Raw genomic sequence first — 24,425 nt, 5'->3', positions numbered from 1 at the left:
CCAAAGACCAAAAACTTGGTGTTTTTGAATTTTTTTTATTTTCTTCATTATATAGACAGGGTCTCACTATGTTGCCCAGGCTCATCTCTAACTCCTGGGTTCAAGCAATCCTCCCTCAGCCTCTCAAAATGCTGAGATTACAGGTATGAGCCAGCATGCCCAGCTGAAAATTTGGTGTTTGAAAGAATCCTGGCTAAAAAATTAGCTGGGCGCGGTGGCATGCACCTGTAGTCCCAGCTACTCGGGAGGCTGAGGTAGGAGGATCATTGAGCCCAGGAGGTTGAGGCTGCAGTGGGCCAGGATCATGCCACTGCACTCCAGCCCAGGTGACAGAATAAGGCCCTGTCTCAAAAAAAAAAAGCTCCTGAGAGAGCATCTCATTGAATGGCCTTCATTTTATTCAGGAAAAACCTGAGGCTCAGACAAGGGCCTGATGCCATCTGAGTAGGGCTGAAGCTGCATCCAGGTCCTTCACTTTCAGCACAGACCCCAGGTCCTCTTGGGTTTCCCATACCTATCTCTCACCCACACACAGTGTTCCTGGTCACTCCCAGCTCCTTATCCCCCTGTGTGCCCCACTTTCTGCACCTGAAGTGGGTTACTGGATATGCCAAATGCAGGCCTGGAAGGGATCCTTGGCTCAGATTGGAAAGCTACCTTCCAGCCCCACAGCCCATGGGCCAGAGGGTGGGGGGAGGCAGGACAGCTTCTCCCCCAAGCTGGGGTGGATGAGGGGCATAGGGGAGCCTCGGCGCCCCTTCGGGATCACAGCATGTTAAGGTTGGAAGGGACCTCAGTGAGTACCTCCTACTCTCCCCAGCCCCCACCATCACATCATACAGATGAAGAAGCAGCCGAGACAGGGAGGGATTTGCATAAATCACACAGCGGGGCAGGGACATATCCTACCACAGCTACTGACTTCCCGCTCTAGGCTTCTTGCTGTTCTAAGCCCTTCAGAAAGTTCCAACGAGTTCTGACTTTTGGCAAGGGGATGGGAGGGTGACTGAAAAATAATACGAGTCGAAATAGTGTATGTCAGCTGGGGGCAGTGGCTCACACTTGCCCTTGGCTGATATAAAGGGCAGACATGGTTCCTGCCCTTGTGAGGTGGACACACTAGTGGAGAAGACAGATATGAAACGTATGAAAAAAAGCGTATGTGTCCCTTCTCTTCTGCCTAGGGTCCTCAAGGCCATAGGACCCCATAACCCCATAGGTGTCAGGGGGCAGAAACAGGACTGTGTGAAGATTCACAGCCTCCCGCTCCCTTGCCTTCATGGAGCTTCGGCATCTACCCTTATTCCAGGCGGCTGCTCAGGTAATGAGTAGGAGGCAGAGGTGGGAAGGCTGTCCTGGTTTACACGTGGTGGGGGAGGGGTCCAGAGCGCAGGAGGAGGCTGAGAGCATGGGGTCAGCTGTCAAGCAGGGACAGATGGAACTGTGGGTGGAGGGCTGGAAGTTGGATGTTTCTCTCAGCACTGTGCTAAGAGTGACTTAGAGACATCTCAGCTGCATTTGGCTCACATTGATTTATTTCTTTGTTTGTTTGCTTATTTTTCCATGCCCTTTGTCAACAGGAATGGTTTATATTTATTCATTCATTCATTCATTCATTTTTTGAGACGGAATCTCACTCTGTCGCCCAGGCTGGAGTGCAGTGGCGCGATCTTGGCACACTGCAACCTCCACCTCCCAGGTTCTAGCGATTCTCCTGCCTCAGCCTCCTGAGTAGCTGGGATTACAGGCACGTGTCACCATGCCTGGCTTGTCGGCCAGGCTGGTCTTAACTCCTGGCCTCAGGTGATTCACCTGCCCCGGCCTCCCAAAGTGTTGGGATTACAGGCGTGAGCCATCGCGCTCGGCCTATTTTTTTTTTTTTTTTTTTGAGAAAGGGTCTGGCTCTCTTACCCAGGCTGCAGTGCAGTGGCGCTATCTCAGCTCACGGCAATCTCCACCTCCTGGGCTCAAGTGATCCACCCGCCTCGGCCTCCCACAGTGCTGGGATTAAGCATGAGCCGCCGCGCCTGGCTGTTTTACACATTTTTAAATGTAACACCTATTTATTCATTATTTACTGAGTGCCAGACCCTGTGTGAGGTACACACAGCAACAAACAAAACAGACATGGATGCTGGGTGAGGTGGCTCACGCCTGTAATCCTAGCACTTTTGGAGGCTAAGGCAGGAGGATCGCCTGAGCCCAGGAGTTCAACACCAGCCTGGGCAACAGAAGGAGACCTTGTCTCTAACAAAAATTTAAAAAATTAGCTGGCTGTAGTGGCATGCGCCGGTAGCCCCAGTTACTCAGGAGGTTGAGGTGGAAGGATCGCTTGAGCCTGGGAAGTTGAGGCTGCAGTGAACCACGATCGTGCCACTACACTCCAGCCTGGGTGACAAAGCAAGACCCCATCTTAACAAACAAAACAAAACAGAACAAAACAAAACAAAGCCAAGGCCGGGTGCAGTGGCTCACACCTGTAATCCCAGCACTTTGGAAGGGTGAGACGGGCAGATCAGTTGAGGTCAGGAGTTTGAGACCAGCCTGGCCAACGTGGCAAAACCCCATCTCTAATAAAAATACAAAAATTAGCCGGGTGTGGTGGCACACGCCTGTATTCCCAGGTACTTGGGAGGCTGAGGCACAAGAATTGCTTGAACCCCAGAGGCGGAGGTTACAGTGAGCCGAGATCACGCCACTGCCCTCCAGCCTGGGCGACAGAGCAAGACTGTCTTCAGATAAAACAAAAAGCAAAAAGCCAGACATGGTTCCTGCCCTTGTGAGGCAGACACACTAGTGAGGAAGACATATGTTAAACAGGCAAACACACGTATGAAATAATGTGATAAGTGCTGTGGCTAAAACAGGGTCTAGCTAGAGCGTACTGGGGTGCTGGTGGGGGCAGAAAAGACCGCACTGAGCCTGGAGGAAGAGAAGCATCACCACGTTAGAAGAGGTATGATGCCAAGTGGTGGGGACAGCTAAGGATGTGCTAAGATCCCCAAGTGGAAGAGGAAGTGGAGGGTGCAGGGAGCCCACAGGGTTGGCATGGCTGTGCAGGTGATCAAGGGGAGGTGACAGGTGGAGAAATGGTGGGGGCAGCTCCTGCAGGTTCAGGGCAGAGTTTGGATTTGATGGCAACCACTGGAGTGTGCAAACACGGGAGAGGCATGACACAACGGACATTTTAGGAGGGTCACTTTGCTGCTGTATGGAGAGTGGCCTGGAGGGGGCAGGGTGGAGGCAGGCGACCACTGAGAGCTGTTACAGTCATCCAGGTGAGAGGATGGTGGCCTAGGCCTTGGAGATGGAAGAGGAGGGCAAAGCTGCCACCTGTTAAGTTGCCACCTGTTTGGGAGGCAGAGTGGTCAGGACTTAACTGAAAGATTGGGTAGGGGTGAGGGCAAGCATGAGGTCAAGGATGACTCCCAGCATACTGTGCCGGATGCCCAGGGACAGGGGGCACTATTTCCATGGATCCCCCGGGAAGGGGAAGGGAAGAGTAACCTCCTCCCCCAGGGCTCCACGGAAGGGGCAAGGGCTGGTGACTAGGGGAGCAGAACAGAAGGAGAGGGAGAAACAAAGTATATGCATGTATCCAAATGTGTACAATTATTATGTATCAATTCAACTCATTTGAAAGTGGGTCTGGAGAGCAAGGGTCTCAGAGACAAATATATCTCCTGCACTACCACAGGACATGAGGGGCAAGGCACAGGCAGGCCCTACAGGAACACAGGGATGCCCTGGGCCCTTCCAAGAACCACCAAAGCCTTGGTACTACTGTGGGGAGAGTAGGGGTCAGTGAGTTTCTCCAGGACTCCCTTACATTTTACACACGTGGACCGGGAAGCCCAGGCGAAGGGGAAGACCTTCTAGCTGATGCATCCCCACCTGGCACACAGTCTGGCTGGGTTTTTTTTTGTTTTTTGAGATGCAATCTCGCTCTGTTGCCAGGCTAGAGTGCAGTGGCGCGATCTCGGCTCACTGCAACCTCCGCCTCCGGGTTCAAGCAATTCTCCTGCCTCAGCCTCCAGAGTAGCTGGGACTACAGGCGCATGCCAACATGCCCGGCTACTTTTTATACTTTTAGTAGAGACACGGTTTCACTATGTTGGCCAGAATGGTCTGGATCTCTTGACCTCGTGATCTGCCCGCCTCGGCCTCCCAAAGTGGTAGGATTACAGGCATAAGCCACCGTGCCCGGCCAGTCTGGGGTCTTTTAAAAATACAGACCCGGGGCTGGGCGCGGTGGCCCATGCCTGTAATCCCAGCACTTTGGGAGGCTGAGGCGGGCAGATCACTTGAGGTCAGGAGTTCAAGACCAGCCTGGCCAACATGGCGAAACCCGTCTCTACTAAAAGTACAAAAATCAGCCAGGCGTTGTGGCAGGTGCTTGTAATCCCAGCTACTTGGGAGGCTGAGGCAGGAGAATCGCTTGAACCTGGGAGGCGTGATCGTGCCACTGTACTCCAGCCTGGGCGACAGAGCAAGACTCTATCTCAAAACAAACAAACAAAAACCCACACACAAAAAAACAAAAAACAGGCCGGGTGCAGTGGCTCACTCCACTTTGAGAGGCCAAGGTGGAAAGATAGCTTGAACCTCACAGTTGAGACCGGCCTGGGCAACATGGCAAGACTCCGTCTCTACAAAAAAAAAAAAAAAAGCCGGGCGTGGTGGGTGTGCCTGTGGTCCCAGATACTCAGGAGACTGAGGTGGGAGGATCCCTTGAGCCCAGGAGTTCCAGGCGGCAGTGAGCCGTGTTCGCGCCACTGCACTCCAGCCTGGGTGACAGAGCAAGAATATGTCTCAAAAAAAAAAAAAAAAAAAAAAAAAAGGCACATAACCACGATCTACCTTCGTAAAACGTTTCCAGAGCGTCCCAGCGGTGCCCCTCATCATCTGGCGGCCCCTACGCCTCTGTGAGACTCACAGACCTACTCTCCTCTCCAGGGGGCGGAGCCCACACCGCTGAGCATTTACTCTTGTTCTTCCCTCTGCCAGGGGCACCGTTCTAACCCTTTCTGCCTGGAGAAACTGCCGTTTTTCCTTAAAGGATTCTCGAAGCCAGAAGGAGCAGCCACCTCCCACTCCCGGCTGCTGCAAGCAAGCTGCTTTGACCTCTTTCTAGAGTTGGGGATTGCTGCTGGAATCCGAGTCTCCGGCCCAAAGTGGGTGCGATGGTCTTGCTTGCACCCTGTATCCCCCGACAGACGCCCGGGAACTCTACTAAGTGGGTGACCCCAGAGAGCTCGCCCCCACACTCCGACTCCGAGTCCAGCACTCGGTCCACTACACAGGGACCTCGCGCCCCAGAGCTGCGTCCTCTTTGACCTTCGCGATCCGGTGCGCGGCCCGCGGAACGCCCCGATCTCCAGGGGCGCGGAAGGCTGAGGCGCGCCGGGGGAGCCAGGAGCAGCCAGCTGGCGGGCGCCGCAGGACTCCCCGGTCACGTGACACCCCGGGCAACGTGCGCCGTCACGTGACGGCTGAGCCTGTGAACGTTTTTCTCACGTGACGGAGGCGCCTGCACGTGGACCAATGGGGAGGCGGGGGCGGGACCGGCAGGGGTGGTGCGCGGGAAGGGACCCCAGATCCGGAGGTCGCGGAGAGCTGGGCAGCGTTGGCCGCTGGCGGAGCGCTGGGGCAGCATGAAGTGCCTGGTCACGGGCGGCAACGTGAAGGGTGAGTGCAGATCGGCCTGGCAGCGGCGGTGCAGGAGCCGCGGAGCCACCAGCCTAACCCCCTTCCGCTCTCCTCCCCGCAGTGCTCGGCAAGGCCGTCCACTCCCTGTCCCGCATCGGGGACGAGCTCTACCTGGAACCCTTGGAGGACGGGGTGAGGGGCTAGGGTGTAGGGGGCGGGTGGGACTCCAGCCGGGAGCGGGTAACCGGGACTCGAGTCTCGCCCCCACTAGGCGGGATGACCGCTGGCAGATTTGTCGGCAGAGTTTCAATTTCTTAGCCTGGCGTCTGTCATCTTCCCAGGCCGGTGTGTGAATTGAGGAAAGCTGCCCTCCTGCGAGCTCCCAGGGGGTGACGTGCACTTAGAGAAACTCGGGGAAGGCCTGGGTGTGCGACCCCTCCTCTGCGGCAGCAGCGCTGGGGCCGACTCTGAAGGCTTCATGGGGAAGGAGGGTTTTTCAGCAGGTGGTGGCGGAGCGGGAGAACGATAGGCAAGTGTGTGAGCAGAAGCAGCCAGAGGGCTGGGTCTGTGGCTGCCCCCTGACCATGTCCCTCTCCGTGCTCTTCGTGGCCCAGCTCTCCCTCCGGACGGTGAACTCCTCCCGCTCTGCCTATGCCTGCTTTCTCTTTGCCCCGCTCTTCTTCCAGCAATACCAGGCAGCCACCCCTGGTCAGGACCTGCTGCGCTGTAAGATCCTGATGAAGGTGAGGCCCTTCCCTCAGCAGTGGCATTACCCCACCCCAGGAATCTCCACCAGCTGCGTCTCTGCCCTGGGGTACTCAGTAGATGCTAAGTGGGGAGAGAGACATGTGCAAGGCCAATCCATGCAAAACACAGGGAGGGCAATGGTAAAAGCATCACAGCGGGGACCTCAGAGGGTGGTGACGCTCAAGTTCGTCAAGAAAGGTAAGCAGGTCTTTTGGCCGGGCGCGGTGGCTCACGCCTGTAATCCCAGCACTTTGGGAGGCCGAGGCAGGCGGATCACGAGGTCAGGAGTTCGAGACCAGCCTGGCCAACATGGCGAAACCCCGTCTCTACTAAAAATACAAAAATTAGCCGGGCGTGGTGGCATGCGCCTGTAATCCCAGCTACTTGGGAGGCTGATGCAGGAGAATTGCTTGAACCCGGGAGGCGGAGGTTGCAGTGAGCTGAGATCGTACCACTGCACTCCAGCCCTGGGTGACAGAGCAAGACTCCATCTCAAAAAAAAAAAAAAAAAAAAAAAGGTAAGCAGGTCTTTCAAGGCATTCCAAGCATAAGGAAGAGCATGAATGAGGCCTAGAAGGATGCCAGTGCCTGATGTGATGTGGGAGCACTTTTCCCAGAGTTACATGCTGGGCCCATGATGGGTGGGGGCCTACACGGGACAGGAGAGCTTGTCGCAGAGATGCGGTGCTAGGCTGAGGTGTCTTATCCCATGCAGTCTTTCCTGTCTGTCTTCCGCTCACTGGCGATGCTGGAGAAGACGGTGGAAAAATGCTGCATCTCCCTGAACGGCCGGAGCAGCCGCCTGGTGGTCCAGCTGCATTGCAAGTTCGGTGAGTGGGCAGCCGGCCAGCCAAGGGGTGCCTCAGCAGGGAGGTCGGTGAGGCCCACTGAGACCCTTTCGCCCATCCAGGGGTGCGGAAGACTCACAACCTGTCCTTCCAGGACTGTGAGTCCCTGCAGGCCGTCTTCGACCCAGCCTCGTGCCCCCACATGCTCCGCGCCCCAGCACGGTGAGCACACCCCTGCCTTCAGCTCAGCCCCGGGTCTCTCTCTTCCTTCTTTGGGGCCCCAAGGGGTTGATTTTAGAAGGTACTTCCTTCATTTTCCCTACAGAGTTTCTGTGAGCCTCAAAGACATCCCATGGCCCGCTATGTGCTCAGGTCCTTACCTGGCTCTTTAAAGGCAGACGGTGGCATGGAGGAGGGGCAGGTGCCTCCTGGCTTCATTCTCCTCACTGTTAGGAGCCTGCATTCTCCATCCCAAAGGTCTGACTTGACTTTCTGGCTGCTCAAACCCATTCCAATTCCTTCTCTAGGGAGCACATTTCTGGCCTGCCACCAAATCTCGTCTGGCTTGAGTAACCTTGAAGGTCTGCCCATAATCTGTGGCTCAGAGGCTCAGACCCCTTCTCTGGCCTGGGCATCCTTCCAGAGGTGTTCTCCATTCAACGGCAGCCTCTTTTCCTGACTGCCCAGGACTGAGGAGTCCCCAAGGCCAGGGCAGGAGGCTGGAGGGAGGCTGAGTAATCAGCTATGGGGTGGAGCCGTTCTGGGCAGTCCGAGCACCGGGGGCTGTCTGGGGCCAGGGAAACGGGGACTCCAGTGGAAGCAAACATCCCTGGCGAGGACCAGCTCAGAGGAGTGGGCTCTCCCACTGCCCCACGCTGGTCACTGCTTACATTCAAGTGGCCCAAAGTCCTGCTCATTTCTCAGGGTGACTGAAGGTCCCTTTGGGTCCTGACATCTGTTTCCCCAGGTTCTCTTGAGCCAGCACTGCTCAGAGCTCTTTTGGGTAGTGAGAGACGGGGGCCAATTCCTTGGTCTGCATTTAGGGTGGTGTTTTTTTTTTTTTTGAGACAGTTTCGCTCTTGTTGCCCAGGCAATGGCACGATCTCGGCTCACCACAACCTCCGCCTCCCGATTCAAGTGATTCTCCTGCCTCAGCCTCCCAAGTAGCTGGGATTACAGGCACGTGCCACCATGCCCGGCTAATTTTTGTATTTTTAGTAGAGACAGGGTTTCTCCATGTTGGTCAGGCTGGTCTTGAACTCCCGACCTCAGGTGATCTGCCCACCTCAGCCTCCCAAAGTACTGGGATTACAGGTGTCAGCCACCGCACCCAGTCTCTTTTTTTAAAAATGAGCAATTGTTTCTCTTGTTTTGTTTTGAGATGGAGTCTCGCTCTGTCACCCAGGCTGGAGTGCAGTGGTGCAATCTTGGCTCACTGCAATCTCTGCCTCCCGGGTTCAAGCGATTCTCCTGCCTCAGCCTCCCGAGTAGCTGGGATTACAGGCATGCACCACCACGCCCGGCTAATTTTTATGTTTTTAGTAGAGACGAGGTTTCACCATGTTGGCCAAGCTGGTCTCGAACTCCTGACCTCAAGTGAGCCACTGCTTCGGCCTCCCAAAGTGCTGGGATTATAGGCATGAGCCACTACGCCTGGCCACTGTTTTTTTTAATCCTTGCGCAGGGGCCTTGCTCATCTTTTGCATGCTTCAGTTTTAGTATATGTGCTGCCGAAGCAAGCACTCTCTGTCTCATGAATAACTTCAAATATATGTAGAAGCAGACGCAGCTCCCGTCCCCACTTGACTTGAAGCAATTTCCAGATGTGATTTCATCTGTATGGCAATGGGTATCCTTAGAGGATAAGGATTTCAGGGCTCTTTCTGAAGGCTGGGTTTGTAAGGCGGCGTGAGTGCCATGTCCTGCCTCTGGGCACTCTCCCCGCTCTGCATGGTCAGGTGCCGCCTGCCAGGTTTGAGCGACCACTGCAACCTGCCCCCTCCCTGCCACCTTCTCTGGGCCTCATCCACAGTGCGCTAGGCCTGCGCACATCCATGTGTGTGCATGTGTCACCTCCACCTCAGGTCCTCCGAGAGCAGGGCCAAGCATTTGGGGTAATGCTCCGCCCTGTTCACAGGGTTCTGGGGGAGGCTGTTCTGCCCTTCCCTCCTGCGCTGGCTGAAGTGACGCTGGGCATTGGCCGTGGCCGCAGGGTCATCCTGCGCAGCTACCACGAGGAGGAGGCAGGTGAGGGGGCTGGACGTGGCCTGGGACAGCAGAGCGGCAGGTGGGAGAGGGGCAGGGCCCAGGTTACTCCTGTTCTTCCCCAACAGACAGCACTGCCAAAGCCATGGTGACTGAGATGTGCCTTGGAGAGGAGGATTTCCAGCAGCTGCAGGCCCAGGAAGGGGTGGCCATCACTTTCTGCCTCAAGGAATTCCGGGTGAGGATCCCCCTAGGCGCTCGCCGTCCCGTCCTCCCTGCCCAGCTCAGCCCAGCCCGGGGCCTCACCTGCTACCTCTTTCCTCCCAGGGGCTCCTGAGCTTTGCAGAGTCAGCAAACTTGAATCTTAGCATTCATTTTGATGCTCCAGGCAGGTAATTCCCAGCCTTGGGACAGGGAAGGGCTCTGGGATGGCAGGAGCTGAATGGGATGACCTAGCTTGGGGCCCCCTCCCATGCCCAGGCCCGCCATCTTCACCATCAAGGACTCTTTGCTGGACGGCCACTTTGTCTTGGCCACACTCTCAGACACCGACTCACACTCCCAGGACCTGGGCTCCCCAGAGCGTCACCAGGCAGTGCCTCAGCTCCAGGCTCACAGGTGAGGGCACCTCCCCCCAACTCCTCCTCTCTCCATGTCTGTGCACTCCAGCCTGAGACTGCAACTCCTAGCTTCTGCACCTCCCCGCAATGTGTTCTCTCCCGCCCCTTCCCTCCCGCTCCTCCTCTGGGTGTCAGGCCCCAGCCCCTACCCCTATAGTGCTCACAGCTGCCAGCCCTGCAGACTCAGCCTTCTTGGTTAGCTGTACTCAGAGACCCCTCCCACCCAGGGAAGCATCCCCAAGGCCCTGCCGGCTTCCTTCTCTGGCTGAGGCCTCCCCTCTGAGCCTCCTCCCAGGCCAAGGAGGGAAAGGGCTGCTGGGAGGTAGGAGCTGCCTGCGCTGGGGGAAGCAGGTGTCTGGAAGGGCAGGTGGGCTGGGGAGGATGGCCCAGTGCACTTTCAGCACAGGAAGTTGGGGCTGGCCCCCGGCCCAGCCTGTCCCTGGGCTCCTGTGCTATCCAGCTCCTGTCCCCTGGGAAGGTGGGGGCTTGGGCCCCATGTGGCCCAGTTCACAGGACTTGCTGCTCCTCTCCCCTAGCTGAGCTAAAGTAGCCCCAAGGATGCCTCCCTCAGGCCCCTACCTGAATTCTGATCAAAGAGATTCCTGGCCCACCCCCTCCAGGAAGCCACCACTTAACTCCTGCATCCTCTCCTCTCCAGCCAAATCAGGAAGTCATAAAACCAAGAGATCTTCAGTGGTCGGGGGCCCCAAAGCTCCCTTCCAGCCCTCCAAGGTGGGGCGCTGCCTCTGCTCCCCCAATCCCCTCCCTGCCCCTCCCTGATACTCCGATTCTGCCTACAGCATACCCCACCCAGACGACTTTGCCAATGACGACATTGACTCTTACATGATCGCCATGGAAACCACTATAGGCAATGAGGGCTCGCGGGTGCTGCCCTCCATTTCCCTTTCACCTGGCCCCCAGCCCCCCAAGAGCCCCGGCCCCCACTCCGAGGAGGAAGATGAGGCTGAGCCCAGTACAGTGCCTGGGACTCCCCCACCCAAGAAGGTAGGGACTGGAGGTGGAGGCAGGGGTGGGAGGTAGGGAAGGGAGCAGCCTCCAGAACTCACTTGTTCTCTTTCCAGTTCCGCTCACTGTTCTTCGGCTCCATCCTGGCCCCTGTACGCTCCCCCCAGGGCCCCAGCCCCGTGCTGGCTGAAGACAGTGAGGGCGAAGGCTGAACCAAGAACCTGAAGCCTGTACCCAGAGGCCTTGGGACTAGACGAAGCCCCAGCCAGTGGCAGACCTGGGTCTCAGCCCTGGGGATCAGAAAGGTGGGCTTGCTGGAGCTGAGCTGTTTCACTGCCTCTCGCAGGCCCCAGCTGGCTGTCACTAAGCTGTTCCACAGTGGTCGGGCCTGGGCCCTGTTATCTCCCCAGAACCCCCCACCAATCATGACTTTCCAGACTTGGCTCTGAACTACTGACGTTCCTACCTCTTATTTCCCATTGAGTCTCAGGCTATACTCCAGCTGGCCAAGGCTGGAAACCTGTCTCCCTCAGGTCCACCTTCCTAAGGAAAATGTCACAGTAGGTGCTGCTGGCCCCTGGTGATCCAGCTTCTCTGCCAATCATGACCTGTTCCTTCCTGAAGTCCTGGGCATGCATCTGGGACCCCCGTGGAGCTGACAGTTTTTCTTGCTTTCCTGATACTCTGGCGCTGACTTGGAATTCTAAGAGCCTTGGACCCAAGTGTGTGGCTAGGGTTGCCCTGGTTGGGGCCTGGTGCCCAGCCTCCCAAGCGGCTCTGTGCAGAAGAGCTGCCAGGCAGTGTCTTAGACGCTAGACAGAGGCCATGGCGAGAATCCAGCTTTGACCTTTATTCAAGAGACCAGATGGGTTGCCCCAGGATCCGGCTGCCAGCCCTGAGGCCAAGCACGGCTGGAGACCCACGACCTGGCCTGCCGTTGCCCTGAGCTGCAGCCTCAGCCCCAGGATCCTGCTCACAGTCACCGCAGGTGCAGGCAGGAAGCAGCCCTGGGGGACTGGATGCTGCTATTGATTCATTAAAAAAAAAAAAAAGAAAAATACACCAAGGCTCCATGTTCCCTGTGACAGGTGGGCCTGAGGGGCCGGGGTGACCCCCCCCCAGCATGGCAGCATGATTTCTGTACAATCAATCCATCATCTGGGGCACAGGGCGGTACGCGGGGGCTATTTCTTGGCTTTGGCGGAATTGCGGGGTGGGGTGATGGGTCGGCCTCCAGGGTTCAGGCCACTGAACTGCCCGTACTTCCCCTTGTTCTTGTCGGCGGGCTTGAGGATCTAAAAGAGACAGCGTTGGTCAGGCTCATGGGGCTGAGCCACAGGACCTAGCGGCCCCTTTCTTCCCCACACTCACCTGGAAGGAGCACATGAGGGTCTCGTCCACGCTCATCATGGCGCCAGCATTGTCAAACTCGCCACAGTAGTTGGGAGCTGAGAAAAGTGTCACCAGCTGCCGCTTGGCAAAGAACTCATAGCCATCTTCTACCACCTGGGCGAGGATGGGAGCAGTCAGTCCTGAGCGCAGGCACTGCCCTCCCTTCCCCCGCCGCAGGCCAGGGCCACCAGCCCACCTGGTGTGCTCGGCAGATGAGGTCCAAGTCGTGCTTGTGGAGGAACTTGGCCACCACCTCGGCTCCAAAGGTAAAAGAGACGCCACGGTCGTTCTCGCCCCAGCCCTGCACGTCCTTGTCAGGGTCAGACCACAGCAGGTCACACAGCAGGCCCTGGTCAGGCACATCTGTGGGCCGCATGATCCGCCGAATCTGCTCCATAGACTGCAGGTCCGGGGACAGGCCTGGGGGGCCGGGGGAAGGTCACTTCCTCAAACAAGGACATCCTCCCTCCAGAAAGCCTTGGCCAATGAGCCTCACCTTTCCCACCACCCTCCTGGTCCCGCCACTGGTCTCCTGGGCGCCTAGACAGGCAGAAGTCATCCCTTCCCCTCAGCTTTTTCAAGTTCCCAAATAGGCACAAAGGCATCCCTGCCCTCAGGAGCACAAGCTCCCGGGAGAAAGGAGACAAGCCCACCCCATGTAGGACGCACATCAAGGAAGTGAGTGCAGCCCAGCGCAGTGGGGTATGGGAGACACTTCCTGGAGGGGGTGACTTCCCAGAAGAGACCTAAGGAGAGCTGCCGGGTGCCGGGGGATGCGGCCAGGGCTCCTCCTCCCCAGCCATCCCCTCCCTCACCTCCGTGGCAGCAGAAGATCTTTTCGTCCACTATGGCTGCGATGGGCAGGCAGTTGAAGCAGTCAGTGAAGGTTTTCCACAGTTTGATGTTGTAGCGTCTCTTGCCTGCCCAGGGGGAGGTGGCTGTGAGGTGCCTGCCTACCCCACCCTCAGCCGGGGTCCCTGGGCTATTCAGCTGCAGCTGGGAGGAGAGTCAGGCACCGATGCAAACCACCCCCCACCCTTGCCGCCTGTCAGCCTTCCAGGAGCAATTCTAGTTACTTTTTATTTTAATTTTTAATTTAAAAAAACAGGATCTGGCCAGGCGCGGTGGCTAACACCTGTAATCCCAGCACTTTGGGAGGCCGAGGCGGGCGGATCACCTGAGGTCAGAAGTTCGAGACCAGCCTGACCAACACGGAGAAACCTCATCTCTACTAAAATACAAAAAAATTAGCCAGGCGTGGTGGCGCATGCCTGTAATCCCAGCTACTTGGGAGGCTGAGGCAGGAGAATCGCTTGAACCTGGGAGACGGAGGTTGTGGTGAGCCGAGATCACGCCATTGCACTCTAGCCTGCGCAACAAGAATGAAACTCCATCTCAGAAAAGTAAAGAAGCAGGGTCTTGCTCTATCACCCAGGCTGGAGTGCAGTGGCAAGATCATAGCTCACTGTAACTTGGAGCTTCTGGGTCCAAGTGATCTTCCCGCCTCGGCCTGCTGCCATTAGTAATTCTAAAGCACCCGAGTCCACTGGAAACTGAGTTCCAATCTGGACCAGCCTCAGGGTTGGCACTCCTCGCATGCCCCCACCCATGAGTTGGGCCAAGTCCAGGTCTGGTTTATCTCAGCTTCTGGACAGCAGAGCCCATCTGCAAACATCCTAAGTGCTTAGTAGCAAATGTAGGGGGAGTGTCACCAGGCAGGGCCCTGGGGGAAAGCACTAGAATCCGGGGCAGTCCTTCAGTCAGCAACCATTCCCCAGACCCCATGCCAGGAGGGGCAGGGCAGGCACGAGAACGGACCTGGGCCCTGCCTTCGTGGAGCGCACAGTCTAGCAAGTGTCTGTCAGATATCAGGCCAATGTGAAGGTCCCATTGAATGGCAAGGAGTGCGGTTCAGGACCCGGGCAGCCCCAGACGCTCAGACCACTCACACTCATCGTAGAAACCATAGATGCGGTTGATGCTGGCACACTCGTGGTTCCCACGGAGCAAGAAGAAGTTCTCGGGGTACTTGATCTTATACGCCAGCAGCAGGCAGATGGTCTCCAAGGACTGCTTGCCCCTGTCCACATAGTCCCCCAGAAAGAGGTAGTTGCTCTCGGGAGGGAAACCGCCATACTCAAATAGTCGCAGAAGGTCGTAGTACTGGCCGTGTATGTCACCTGTGACCCAGGAAACCGGGTAAGCTAGATGCAGGGTCTAGACCTGAACCCAGGGCCAGGACTGGGCTCAAGGGAGGAGGGCTCCAGGAACTCTGTGGGGTCCAGCGCCACTTTTAGGAAGGCAAGGGGACCTGGGCCGGGGGCTCACCGCAGATCTTGAGGGGTGCCTCCAGCTCCAGAAGAATGGGCTGGCTCAGGAAAATCTCCCGGGATTTCAAGCACAGACCGCGGATCTCGTTCTCTGTCAGCTGTACATTCTTGCCAGGCCGCGAGCCCTGCACTGGGGGCGCAATGGGGTGTCAGGACCCAAGAGGAGGGCGGGCGACACGGGTGGCCCCATGGATACCTTCGGGGGCGCCTAGGCCTCCTCGGCCCCTCCTTGCCCACAGGCAGCTGTTGCTGCTGAGCCTCCCGGGACCTCGGCCTCAAGCCTCCAGGGGAAGCCCCCAGCTACCCTCAGCGCCTCGGGAGGCGACTGTCGTTCGCAGGAGGCTGCCACCAAAAACCTCACAGCGCAGGACCCCTTCTTGGACCGGGCTTCCCGGGTTTCTCCCTCGCCCCAAGAGCCCAGGCAACCCTTGCGCCCCCAGCCCGGGAGAGGGGGCTGCTCCGCGAGCAGGAGCTGGCCCCGGACCTCTCAGGCGCGTCCGCGGGGGGTCAGCTGCGGCCACGGAACCTCGCGGCCCGTCCCCGCCCAGTCTAAGCTGGCCCCGGGGGCCCGCCCGCGCGCCACTTCCGGGCCGGGCAGGGGGCCAGGGCGCGGCGGACGCGGGCTTCCCTCGCCCCGACCAACCTTCCAGCAGGCGCCCGATGATCGAGTCCAGGTTGAGCTTCTCGCTGTCGGACATGGCGGCGCCGCCGCTCCAGCCCAGCAGCTCCTGGCCCGCTCCTGCCTCCCGCCCTCCGGCAGCCTCCTTCCGGCCTGGCTCTCCTTCCGCCCGCCCCAGTCCGCCCCCGGCCCGCGGCCCCGCCTCCGGGCCTCCCGGGCCCGCCCCGCCCAGTCCCCCGCGCTCTAGCGCCCCCGCTGGACGTGAGGCGCGGCGGCCCGGGGGGCGGGGCCTCGGCGGCGGACTGGGGGCGGGGTCTGTCGGGGGCGTGACCAAGCTGGTTACGCCCCAGAGGAGGTGCCCAGCCCTGTTCAGAGGATGTGGGGCCGGAAGGACTGTGGAAGTTGTTTTTCTCTTTCAAAAGCCGAACAGACTTTCCCACCCCTTCCCTGGGTGGAGGGTGTTGTGAACATGTTAATAACCGGCTGCTAGGCACTGAGGGTTAACTGCTCGAAGTGCAGGAAAGGAAACTAAGGCTCAAGAGATAAAAACAGCCTGGACCTCGCATTCACGGAGGACCCCCCCCTTCTTTGTGGGTCTTTGTGGCCCCCAGGCGGCTGACCACACTCAAAGACATCTACGGCTGAATTCCCAGGGCACTTTGGTCCTTGGGGCATGCTAAATTAATATTTTCCTACAAGTCCCATAATTCGCTTTTTTTTTTTTTTTGAGACAGTTTTGCTCTGTCGCCCGGGCTGGAGTGCAGTGGCGTGACTTTGGCTCACTGCAACATTCACTTCCCGGGTTCAAGCGATTCTCCTGCCTCAGCCTCTGGAGTAGCTGGGATTACAGGCGTGCGCCACTGTGCCCAGCTAATTTTTGTATTTTTAGCAGAGGTGGGGTTTCGCCATGTTGGCCAGGTGGCCTTGAACTCCTAACCTCAGGTGATCCACCCCACCTTGACCTCCCAAAGTGCTAGGATTACAGGCGTGAGCCAACAAGCCTGGCCCCATAATTAGCTTTTGAGTAGCACAGTAATATTGCAGGGTGTGCACATAAAAATAATTACTTTATGAGCAGACCTGGCTGGGCGCAGTGGCTCATGCCTGTGATCCCAACACTTTGGGAGGCCGAGGCGGGCGGATCATTTGAGGTCAGGAGTTTGAGACCAGCCTGGCCAACATGGTGAAACCATTCCCCATCTCTCTAAAAATACAAAAAGTTAGCTGGGCATGATGGCGGCCGCCTGTAATCCCAGCTACTTGGGAGGCTGAGGCAGGAGAATCGCTTGAACCTGGGAGGGGGAGCCCAGGCGACAGTGCGAGACTCTGTCTCAAAAAAAAAAAAAAAAAAAAAAAAGCAGACGATAAATGAACCTTAGTTCTTGTTGGAACCCTGAGTTGGGTGCTTTACATGCCAGTAACCTCAGAACTGGAAGTGGGCCTGCCGTGGTGGCTCAGGCCTGTAATTCCAGCACTTTGGGACGCTAAGGCGGGATGGTCTCTTGCGTCCAGCCTGGGCAACATGGCGAAACCTTGTCTCAATAAAAAATACAAAAATTAGCTGGGCATGGTGGTGCACGCCTGCAGTCCCAGCTACTAGGGAGGCTGAGGCAGGAGGATCTCTTGAGACCAGGAGGTGGAGGTTGCAGTGAGCCCAGATCGTGCCATTACACTCCAGCCTGGGTGACAGAGCAAGACGCTGTCTCAAGAAACAAACATGAAAGCCAGGCGCAGTGGCTCATGCCTGTAATCCCAGCACTTTGGGAGGCTGAGGTGGGTGGATCACCTGAGGTCAAGAGTTTGACCAATGTGGCAAAACCCTGTCTCTACTAAAAACACAAAAATTAGCCGGGCATGGTGGCGCATGTCTGTAGTCCCTGCTACTTGGTGGGCTGAAGCAAGAGAATCACACTTGAATCCAGGAGGTGGAGGTTGCAGTGAGCTGAGACCGCGCCACTGCACTCCAGCCTGAGCAACAGAGCAAGACTCTGTCTCAAAAGAAACGAACAAAAGAACTGGGGGTGGCCCGGCCCCTGCGTCTGACAGTCCTGGGCCCTCCACACCAGCACAGGAACTCAAGCCTGCTGTCACTGGGACCATGGGGAGTGTGGGAGGAGCCCACAGCTCAGGGGCACTGGGGCAGGCAGGAAGAGCCTCAGAGAGGAAGGGGTGACACCCCCCACCCTTGGGAGGGGCCCCCAGCGGTTGCCAAAGCTGTGTGAGGAGGAGGAGGAAGTGAGAGGAGGAGGTGAGGTGCTGCAGGAGGTGAGCTGGGCTGGTGGGGACAGGGGCTGGGCTTGGGGCTGGGTCTCCGGACAGAGGCCTGGCTTTTCTGTCACGGCAGGGCCTAGCCCCCGCCCCCATAAAAGAGGAGACATAGGGAGCTTGGTGAGATACCCTGAAACCTCCCCCCTCTGACCCCACAGCCAGGCCCCAGGCTGGCCGGGGGTGGCCCCTCACACTGGTTCTCCCCACTTTCTCTGCCTGTGGCATCGAAGGCCCCGGGCACCATGGCCCAGGCCCTGGGGGAGGACCTGGTGCAGCCTTCCGAGCTTCAGGATGATTCCAGCTCTTTGGGGTCCGACTCAGAGCTCAGCGGGCCTGGCCCGTATCGCCAGGCCGACCGCTATGGATTCATTGGGGGCAGCTCGGCAGAGCCAGGGTAAGGGGGCAGGGTGAGGGAAGGCCAGATGCTGGGACAGAGGACGGGGGACTGAGGGCTGAATTCTGGAGGGAGGCTGGGAGGGTCTGGTGGTAGGGATTGGGAGTGGGACTCAGCCAGTAGCACCCCTCCGCAGGCGCCAGGTGGAACCCTAAGGTGGGAAGGGTCAGGGGAGGCCTCTGTGCATCTCTTACCCCCAGCCTCTGAGGGTTTGCACCCACCACTGGGGCACAACATCCTTCCCCTTTGAACCTCTGGCTCAGGAATCCCAGATCCAAATCACAGAACCCAAACCTCTTCCTTCCCCCTTTCCCCAAGCTACAGACAGAAACACAAGTCCAGATATAGACAGAAACTTGCCGCAGGTCACACAGGAAATCAGACACAGACCCAGACTCAAACTCAGGACTCTGGGCTTCCAGTCCAGGGCTCTCTCCAGCCAGCTTCCCCTATGAATTGTCTGTGTCCCTGTCCTGGGTGACAGCCAACCAGCCCCTCCCCCAACACACACCCACTCACCCCTTCAGTCTCCTGCTTCTGCCCACGTCAGAGCCACATCCTTTCCTGTCCCCGTGACAAGCATTGGCAGCTCCTGGGTCACAGGTCACCCCACAGGGCTCCCAGAGATCCCTAGGGTCAGGAGCTGGGTTCACCTGGGTAGCCTGGAGGGTGGCAGTGTGGGCCTTGGGTAACAGCTGCCCAGCGCCTGGATACCTGTGCCATGTACCCCCAGGCCGGGCCACCCACCTGCAGACCTCATCCGCCAACGGGAGATGAAGTGGGTGGAGATGACCTCACACTGGGAGAAAACCATGTCCCGGCGGTACAAGAAGGTGAGGGGGGCAGAGGCCCCACTTGGCCTCCGTGGCTCATTCCTCTCTGCCTCAGCCCACATCTTAGCAAAATGTACCCACCCTGTGTCCCAGCACCTCCTGCCTTTGCTCCCTGTCACCCAAAGTGGGCCCCTGCCTGCTGATGAGCTGTGCCTGGGACCTGCCAGCAGGAGGTATGGAGGCTGCCTAGTGGAGCCCTTGGCCTCACCCACAGGTAAAGATGCAGTGCCGGAAAGGCATCCCGTCTGCTTTGCGCGCCCGGTGCTGGCCCCTGTTGTGTGGGGCTCATGTGTGCCAGAAGAACAGCCCTGGCACCTATCAGGTGAGGGAGTGGGCAGGGGCCCCAATTCCCCTACCCAGAGCCCCTCACCACACCGAACCCTCACACCCACCTCCCCGGCTACCCACAGGAGCTGGCAGAGGCCCCTGGAGACCCACAGTGGATGGAGACCATTGGCAGGGACCTGCATCGTCAGTTTCCTCTGCATGAGATGTTTGTGTCACCTCAGGGCCACGGGTACGAGGCCGGTGATGCCCAGGGACCCCCAGCCCCACAAGCCCCAGGTGCTCCAGACCACTTTCCCCAGCCCAGCTCTACAGTCTTGCATCTCAGGGGACCCAGCAAGGCCCAGGGAGGCTGAGGCCTGGGCAGAAGCCCCCAGAGGGTGGAGAAGGGGGTGCCTGCAGGACTGGCCCCTTATGGGGTCTTCCGGCACAGGCAGCAGGGGCTCCTGCAGGTGCTCAAGGCCTACACCCTGTATCGACCGGAGCAGGGCTACTGCCAGGCCCAGGGGCCCGTGGCTGCTGTGCTGCTCATGCACCTGCCCCCAGAGGTGAGTGACCTTGACCCTGCTCCGGGAACCCTAGTGACCTAGGCCCAGGGAACCCCATCCCCAGGAACTGTGGCCTCAGAAACCTGCGATCCTTGATTCCTGGACCCTGTCCTAGTGACCCAGGTCCTCATGACTGCCAGCCTCAGTGACCTTCAAGCCTAATGACCTTGACTCCAGGAACCTGGGATCCTTGACCCCAGTCATCTAGGAATCTGGATGTTATCACCTTGACCCCACGACTCCTGATTCTGAATTGGGGACTGTGACCCCAACCCCAGAGACCCCAGAAACCCAGGACTTGAACTTTGGGACACTCCCAACCCTTGGCCAGTGAACCCCAACCCTGTGACCTTCAAATCTAACACCATGTGCCCTGTGATTTCCAACACCCTAAACCCCTCAGCAGACCCTGTTTTGGGCAGAGGAGGGGGCTTTTGGGAAGGGCTCCCAGGAACTGAGCAGGTTAGGAGTGGCCCTGAGTCCAGGCTCCTGTGGTGCCCAGGCCCTCCCCTTCACTCCTTTCCCATCCTGCCTTGCCCTCCGCGGTCCCTTCCTTGGTGAGCACTGACAGGCCGGTGCCCTGCCCCTTCCCCAGGAAGCCTTCTGGTGCCTGGTGCAGATCTGTGAGGTCTACCTCCCTGGGTACTACGGGCCCCACATGGTGAGAGGCTGACATGGGGGCTGGAGGAAGGACGGGCAGGGGCCCGGTGAGTGGGTGGGGGTCTGGGGACTGAGGGAGGTTGAGCCTGGGCTCTGGGGGTGGCGGTGCTGGCCTGCTGATGGACGTGGCCACAGGAGGCTGTGCGGCTGGACGCCGAGGTGTTCATGGCCCTGCTGCGGCGGCTACTTCCGCACGTGCACAAGCACCTGCAGCAGGTGGGCGTCGGGCCCCTGCTGTACCTGCCCGAGTGGTTCCTGTGCCTCTTCGCCCGCTCCCTGCCCTTCCCCACAGTGCTGCGTGTCTGGGATGCCTTCCTCAGTGAGGGTGAGTGGGGCAGCCAGTGGCTGGGGCAGGAGCCTTGGGGTGTGGGTGGGGAGGTAGCTCACCAGCTCCAGGGTTCCCTTTTTGAGCCTCAAATCACAGGACTGGGTGTACCAAAGGTGATGGCCTGGTTCCTGGCACTACATCACCCATCACCGGTCACCCAGGCACCGCCTGGTGCAGAGCTGGGCCAGGGAGGCTTCCAGAGGAGGCAGATGGGGCAGGAGCTGGGATCACAGCACATGGAGGCCTGAGCTTCTCAGGGACAGTAGGAGGCGTTCCTCCACAGAGCCTGCAGGCACCTGCTGGGTGCTCACTGGCTCCAGACGTGGATCTGCAGCTGGGAATCAAGTGATCAAGACCTTCATTCTGGCGGGGGTGGGGATGGGTGGCGACAGTAACCAAATTCACAAGATATTTATAGATTGTCAGAAGTGTCACGAAGAAAATAAAACTAGGGATGTGACAGGGAGTGTCAGGGGAGTGCAGGGGCGATGGCTGCATTTAAGCTCCTTCTGGCTGCTCTGTGCAGGAGGAGGACTCACAGTGGTGCCTGTGGAGGTCTGGGGCCAGAGAGGCCACTGTCCCCAGGGGCCAGGCTACAGTCTACGAAGGAGGGAGGGCTTGGAGCCATGAAGCCAGAGAGGTGGAGGCTGGGGCCAGGCCAAGAACAGGAGGGGAGTCGGAGCAGAAGCAAGCTGGACTCCTTGTGTCTTTGGGACTCCGCCTTGATACTGCCATCGGTGACCCACCTGCATTCTGTTCTATATGTGAGGTTTGGAGGTTGCACCTTAAAACGTGGTAGAAATCAGTCAGCATATGCATACTGTGCATACTGAATGCCTGTCGTGTGCTCAGCTGGCTTCCTGCCCTCCACACAGCAGAGGACCACTGGCTGGCTTAGAGTTCTGGCCACAGGTGTCCAAGTCGCTATCCATGCGGTCACCTCCCAACCAGCCTTAGACCTCGAGAGCAGGGCTGGGCAGAGCTGGGCAGGGCCTGACCTGCCCACCTGAGGGCAAACACTACACAGGCTCCCTTTATCAGAAGGACGATAGCATGAGTAGTGATTGTTCCTTGACAGTCACCGTCATCACTCAACCTCGCTGGTCCTGATGGCTCTTCTCAGATCACAGGCTGCCAGGAAGGGGTTTTGAGGCTCCAGGACTAGCCCAAACTCACATTGTGGGGAGTGTGCACCGAGTGCTATGCTCCTGGCTTAGGGAAGAGCAGTTCTGCCTAGGATCTTTCTAGAATCAGAGGGTCACAGATCCAAGTTGGAAAGGCCCTTAAAGGGCTCCACCTGACCTTTCCTTATGGAGATGAGCAAGCTGAGGCCGAGGGAGGGCTTGGTGTGAAGGCATCAGTAGCCCTGGGCTCCTGGCAGGAAGCTGGTGGCTTGGAGGGGACTGGAGCCTTGGGGTGTGGGCGGGGAGCTAGCTCACCAGCTCCAGGGTTCCTTTTTGGAGCCTCAAGTCATGGGACCAGGTGTGCTGAAGGTGATGGCCCTGTGCCTCGTGGTACATCACCTGTCACCCGGATGCTGCCTCGGGTAGGAGCTGGGTGATCATAGCACATGGAGGCCTGACTGGCTCAGGGAGGGTAGGAGGTGCTCCTCCCCGGAGCCCACAGGCACCTGCTGGGTGCTTGCTGGCTCCAGATGTGGATGGCATCTGAGCATCAAGTGATCAAGACCTTCATTCTGGCGGGGGTGGGGATGGGAAGCGACAGTAACCAAATTCACAAGATACTAACTCTTCCCCAAAGCATCTGTGGCTCTTGAGGCTAACTTGGCCAGTGCAGCGGCCTGTGTTACCTGAAATGCAACTCCACCCTCTGTCATTGTTCCTGAACCAGAGAGGGCAGAGCTGCGGGAAAGTGGCAGGCATGTGGCTGAGGGCAGGTTTGGGTGCAGAACTGTGGAGGGGCAGGGCCGGCCTCCCAGTGAATGAGCTCCTGGTCTGCAGGTGCCAAAGTACTGTTCCGTGTGGGGCTGACACTGGTGCGCCTGGCGCTGGGCACTGCAGAGCAGCGAGGGGCCTGCCCTGGCCTCCTGGAGACACTGGGGGCCCTTCGAGCCATCCCCCCCGCACAGCTGCAGGAGGAGGCCTTCATGTCACAGGTGGGTGCCCCCACCTCTCCTTGGACTTGCCCAGCCCCTGCTGCACGGGGGAAACTGAGTCCCACAACAGGAAGCCAAAGCGAGAATGGGGACTTAGTTCCTGTCCCCTGAGCTTCAGAGAACACAAAAACCTGAGGCCTCGAGTGGTTTTCTGTGGCTCCCCAGTAAGGCTGTCAGCCCCTCAGTCCTCAGCCACTTCCTGGGCTGGGGACCTCACAGTTTCCTGTTCCTGCCTTGAGGCCGGGCAAACGCAACACCAACTGCTCCCCACAGGTGCACAGTGTGGTGCTGTCGGAGCGGGACCTGCAGCGGGAGATTAAGGCCCAGCTCGCCCAGCTGCCCGATTCCGCACCGGGGCCCCCGCCCCGGCCACAGGTTCGCCTCGCCGGGGCCCAAGCCATCTTTGAGGCCCAGCAGCTGGCAGGGGTGCGACGAGGCGCCAAGCCTGAGGTGCCTCGGATTGTGGTGCAGCCCCCAGAGGAGCCCAGACCACCACGGCGGAAACCCCAGACCCGCGGCAAGACTTTCCATGGGCTCCTGACTCGGGCCCGGGGCCCCCCCATCGAGGGGCCCCCCAGGCCCCAACGAGGCTCCACCTCCTTCCTGGACACCCGCTTCTGAGAGGACCATGGACTCAGTGTCCCCCAGTCTCAATTGCCTGATGGCTGATGCCAGCCCGGCAAATGGGCACCGCACTTTACTCTTGGGACTCGGGGACTTGGCTTCTTTCCTGGCAAGGACCAGGCGGTGGGGGAGGAGGAGGTCCTCCATGGCATATACTGGGTCAGGCACTAGCATGGAGGAGGGTTACAGAGTGGGGCACGTGAGGACCCATGGAACCGTCCTGGTGCCCAGGCCCTCACAAGTACCAAAGCCAGCACCAAAGGAATCAGGGTAGGGGTTGGCTGGGTCAAGGGACCCCAGAGGGCACCAGGAATAAAATATTCTTCAACAGATGCCTTGGATGGCGCTGGATCAAATGCCCTCCTCCCAACCCCAGACAGGCAGCCCCTTCCCCTCCTCCCTCACCTGCCCTTCCCAGCACCGCCCTCTCCTGGTCCTGCCCTGGGGACACACCAAGGCTGCCCACTGGCCGCGGGGGGAGGTGTTTACAGTAATAAGAGCCAATTGAAAGTCGCCCTGCCCAGCCTCTGGGGACAGGAGTGGCTTTTGCACCTACAGGAGGAGGGTGCCCCAGTGGATGGCGAGTCCAGGGGCTCTACCCCCTCTTCCGCCCTCCTTCCCCTCCCTCCAGGGTGGTTCAGTACTTGCTGGGATGGGGGACTCTAACCCAAGTCCTCCCCGCACCCATGGTCCTGGTCACATCTGTCAAAGGGATCCAGGCAAGAACAAAGGCCTAGTGTGCCGCGGACAAAGGAGAAAGGTCCCGCCGGCCCTCGCCCCTCCCTGAGCCCTGCGTCTGCCCCCTCGGGACCGCCACCATGGAAACCCCCTCCCACACTCACCAATAGCCCCCGTGGGTGCGCAGGACCTGAGCCATCGCCAGGGCAACAGGGCTGGTTCCGACACAGGCCTGTGTCCCGCAGTGCCCATTCCCAAGTGCCCTCCCTTCCATAGGGAACACGGCAGGACTCCATATGGATGGGAGGCATCTGCAGGCCCAGGGTGCAGAGGTGGCCATTGGGTGGGGTGTCAGTGGAGTCACCTGTCAGA

The 24,425-nt window shown here is 58.7% G+C and overlaps 3 protein-coding genes across 13 annotated transcripts in view; 2 read left to right on the top strand and 1 right to left on the bottom strand.

Annotated features, from left to right (window-relative positions):
* The window catches only part of RAD9A (RAD9 checkpoint clamp component A), an 82,186-nt gene extending 70,148 nt beyond the window's left edge, over nucleotides 1–12,038 (top strand). For 5 of the 9 annotated variants that reach the window (XM_054525540.2, XM_054525542.2, XM_054525538.2 and 2 more), the window contains 11 exons: nucleotides 5,008–5,688; nucleotides 5,771–5,841; nucleotides 6,264–6,392; nucleotides 7,112–7,226; nucleotides 7,307–7,406; nucleotides 9,322–9,431; nucleotides 9,518–9,627; nucleotides 9,717–9,781; nucleotides 9,870–10,007; nucleotides 10,810–11,017; nucleotides 11,095–12,038. In XM_054525540.2, the coding sequence (XP_054381515.1) occupies nucleotides 5,655–5,688; nucleotides 5,771–5,841; nucleotides 6,264–6,392; nucleotides 7,112–7,226; nucleotides 7,307–7,406; nucleotides 9,322–9,431; nucleotides 9,518–9,627; nucleotides 9,717–9,781; nucleotides 9,870–10,007; nucleotides 10,810–11,017; nucleotides 11,095–11,190 (1,176 nt within the window). In that variant the 5' untranslated portion in view covers nucleotides 5,008–5,654 and the 3' untranslated portion in view covers nucleotides 11,191–12,038. Of the gene's footprint in view, nucleotides 1–722; nucleotides 1,322–5,007; nucleotides 5,689–5,770; nucleotides 5,842–5,990; nucleotides 6,393–7,111; nucleotides 7,227–7,306; nucleotides 7,407–9,321; nucleotides 9,432–9,517; nucleotides 9,628–9,716; nucleotides 9,782–9,869; nucleotides 10,008–10,809; nucleotides 11,018–11,094 lie in introns of those variants that run through there. The other 4 variants (XM_054525545.2, XM_054525546.2, XM_024255504.3 and 1 more) reach the window with 4 other exon arrangements.
* PPP1CA (protein phosphatase 1 catalytic subunit alpha) lies at nucleotides 11,809–15,506 on the bottom strand. The gene is made up of 7 exons (XM_002821447.6): nucleotides 15,344–15,506; nucleotides 14,699–14,830; nucleotides 14,320–14,550; nucleotides 13,186–13,290; nucleotides 12,567–12,790; nucleotides 12,350–12,484; nucleotides 11,809–12,273 (listed from the first exon to the last, which is right to left on the bottom strand). Exons 1-7 carry the CDS (start codon nucleotides 15,396–15,398, stop codon nucleotides 12,163–12,165), a joined length of 993 nt encoding a protein of 330 aa, XP_002821493.2. The 5' UTR covers nucleotides 15,399–15,506; the 3' UTR covers nucleotides 11,809–12,162.
* Nucleotides 15,507–16,811: 1,305 nt separating this feature from the next.
* Nucleotides 16,812–23,705, top strand: TBC1D10C (TBC1 domain family member 10C). 3 transcript variants are annotated; one of them, XM_054525537.2, is made up of 10 exons: nucleotides 16,812–17,567; nucleotides 17,818–17,981; nucleotides 18,715–18,814; nucleotides 19,029–19,136; nucleotides 19,225–19,331; nucleotides 19,533–19,647; nucleotides 20,243–20,308; nucleotides 20,443–20,632; nucleotides 22,597–22,751; nucleotides 23,025–23,705. In XM_054525537.2, exons 2-10 carry the CDS (start codon nucleotides 17,830–17,832, stop codon nucleotides 23,370–23,372), a joined length of 1,341 nt encoding a protein of 446 aa, XP_054381512.1. In that variant the 5' UTR covers nucleotides 16,812–17,567; nucleotides 17,818–17,829; the 3' UTR covers nucleotides 23,373–23,705. The 3 variants fall into 3 exon arrangements, with proteins under 3 accessions (XP_054381512.1, XP_063584124.1, XP_063584125.1); XM_063728054.1 differs by having other exon boundaries at nucleotides 16,812–17,981; XM_063728055.1 differs by having other exon boundaries at nucleotides 16,812–17,981; nucleotides 20,219–20,308.
* The last annotated feature ends 720 nt before the right edge of the window (nucleotides 23,706–24,425 follow it).

The sequence above is a fragment of the Pongo abelii genome, chromosome 9 (assembly GCF_028885655.2).
Source record: "Pongo abelii isolate AG06213 chromosome 9, NHGRI_mPonAbe1-v2.0_pri, whole genome shotgun sequence".
Taxonomy (NCBI): domain Eukaryota; kingdom Metazoa; phylum Chordata; class Mammalia; order Primates; family Hominidae; genus Pongo; species Pongo abelii.
The sequence above is the reverse complement of the archived record's forward strand: the minus strand, read 5'-3'. Positions and strand labels throughout refer to the sequence as shown.

What these genes read in the sequence shown, in the direction of transcription:
- PPP1CA (XM_002821447.6), bottom strand. Translation starts at nt 15,398, where the DNA reads ATGTCCGACAGCGAGAAGCTCAACCTGGACTCGATCATCGGGCGCCTG. An exon ending in CATCGGGCGCCTGCTGGAAG is followed by an intron (nt 14,831 to 15,343) that starts GTTGGTCGGGGC and finishes TTGCGCCCCCAG; the next exon opens with TGCAGGGCTCGCGGCCTGGC. An exon ending in CTATGGTTTCTACGATGAGT is followed by an intron (nt 13,291 to 14,319) that starts GTGAGTGGTCTG and finishes CCCCCTGGGCAG; the next exon opens with GCAAGAGACGCTACAACATC.
- TBC1D10C (XM_063728055.1), top strand. Translation starts at nt 17,830, where the DNA reads ATGGCCCAGGCCCTGGGGGAGGACCTGGTGCAGCCTTCCGAGCTTCAG. An exon ending in TGTCCCGGCGGTACAAGAAG is followed by an intron (nt 18,815 to 19,028) that starts GTGAGGGGGGCA and finishes CCTCACCCACAG; the next exon opens with GTAAAGATGCAGTGCCGGAA. An exon ending in GGTACTACGGGCCCCACATG is followed by an intron (nt 20,309 to 20,442) that starts GTGAGAGGCTGA and finishes ACGTGGCCACAG; the next exon opens with GAGGCTGTGCGGCTGGACGC.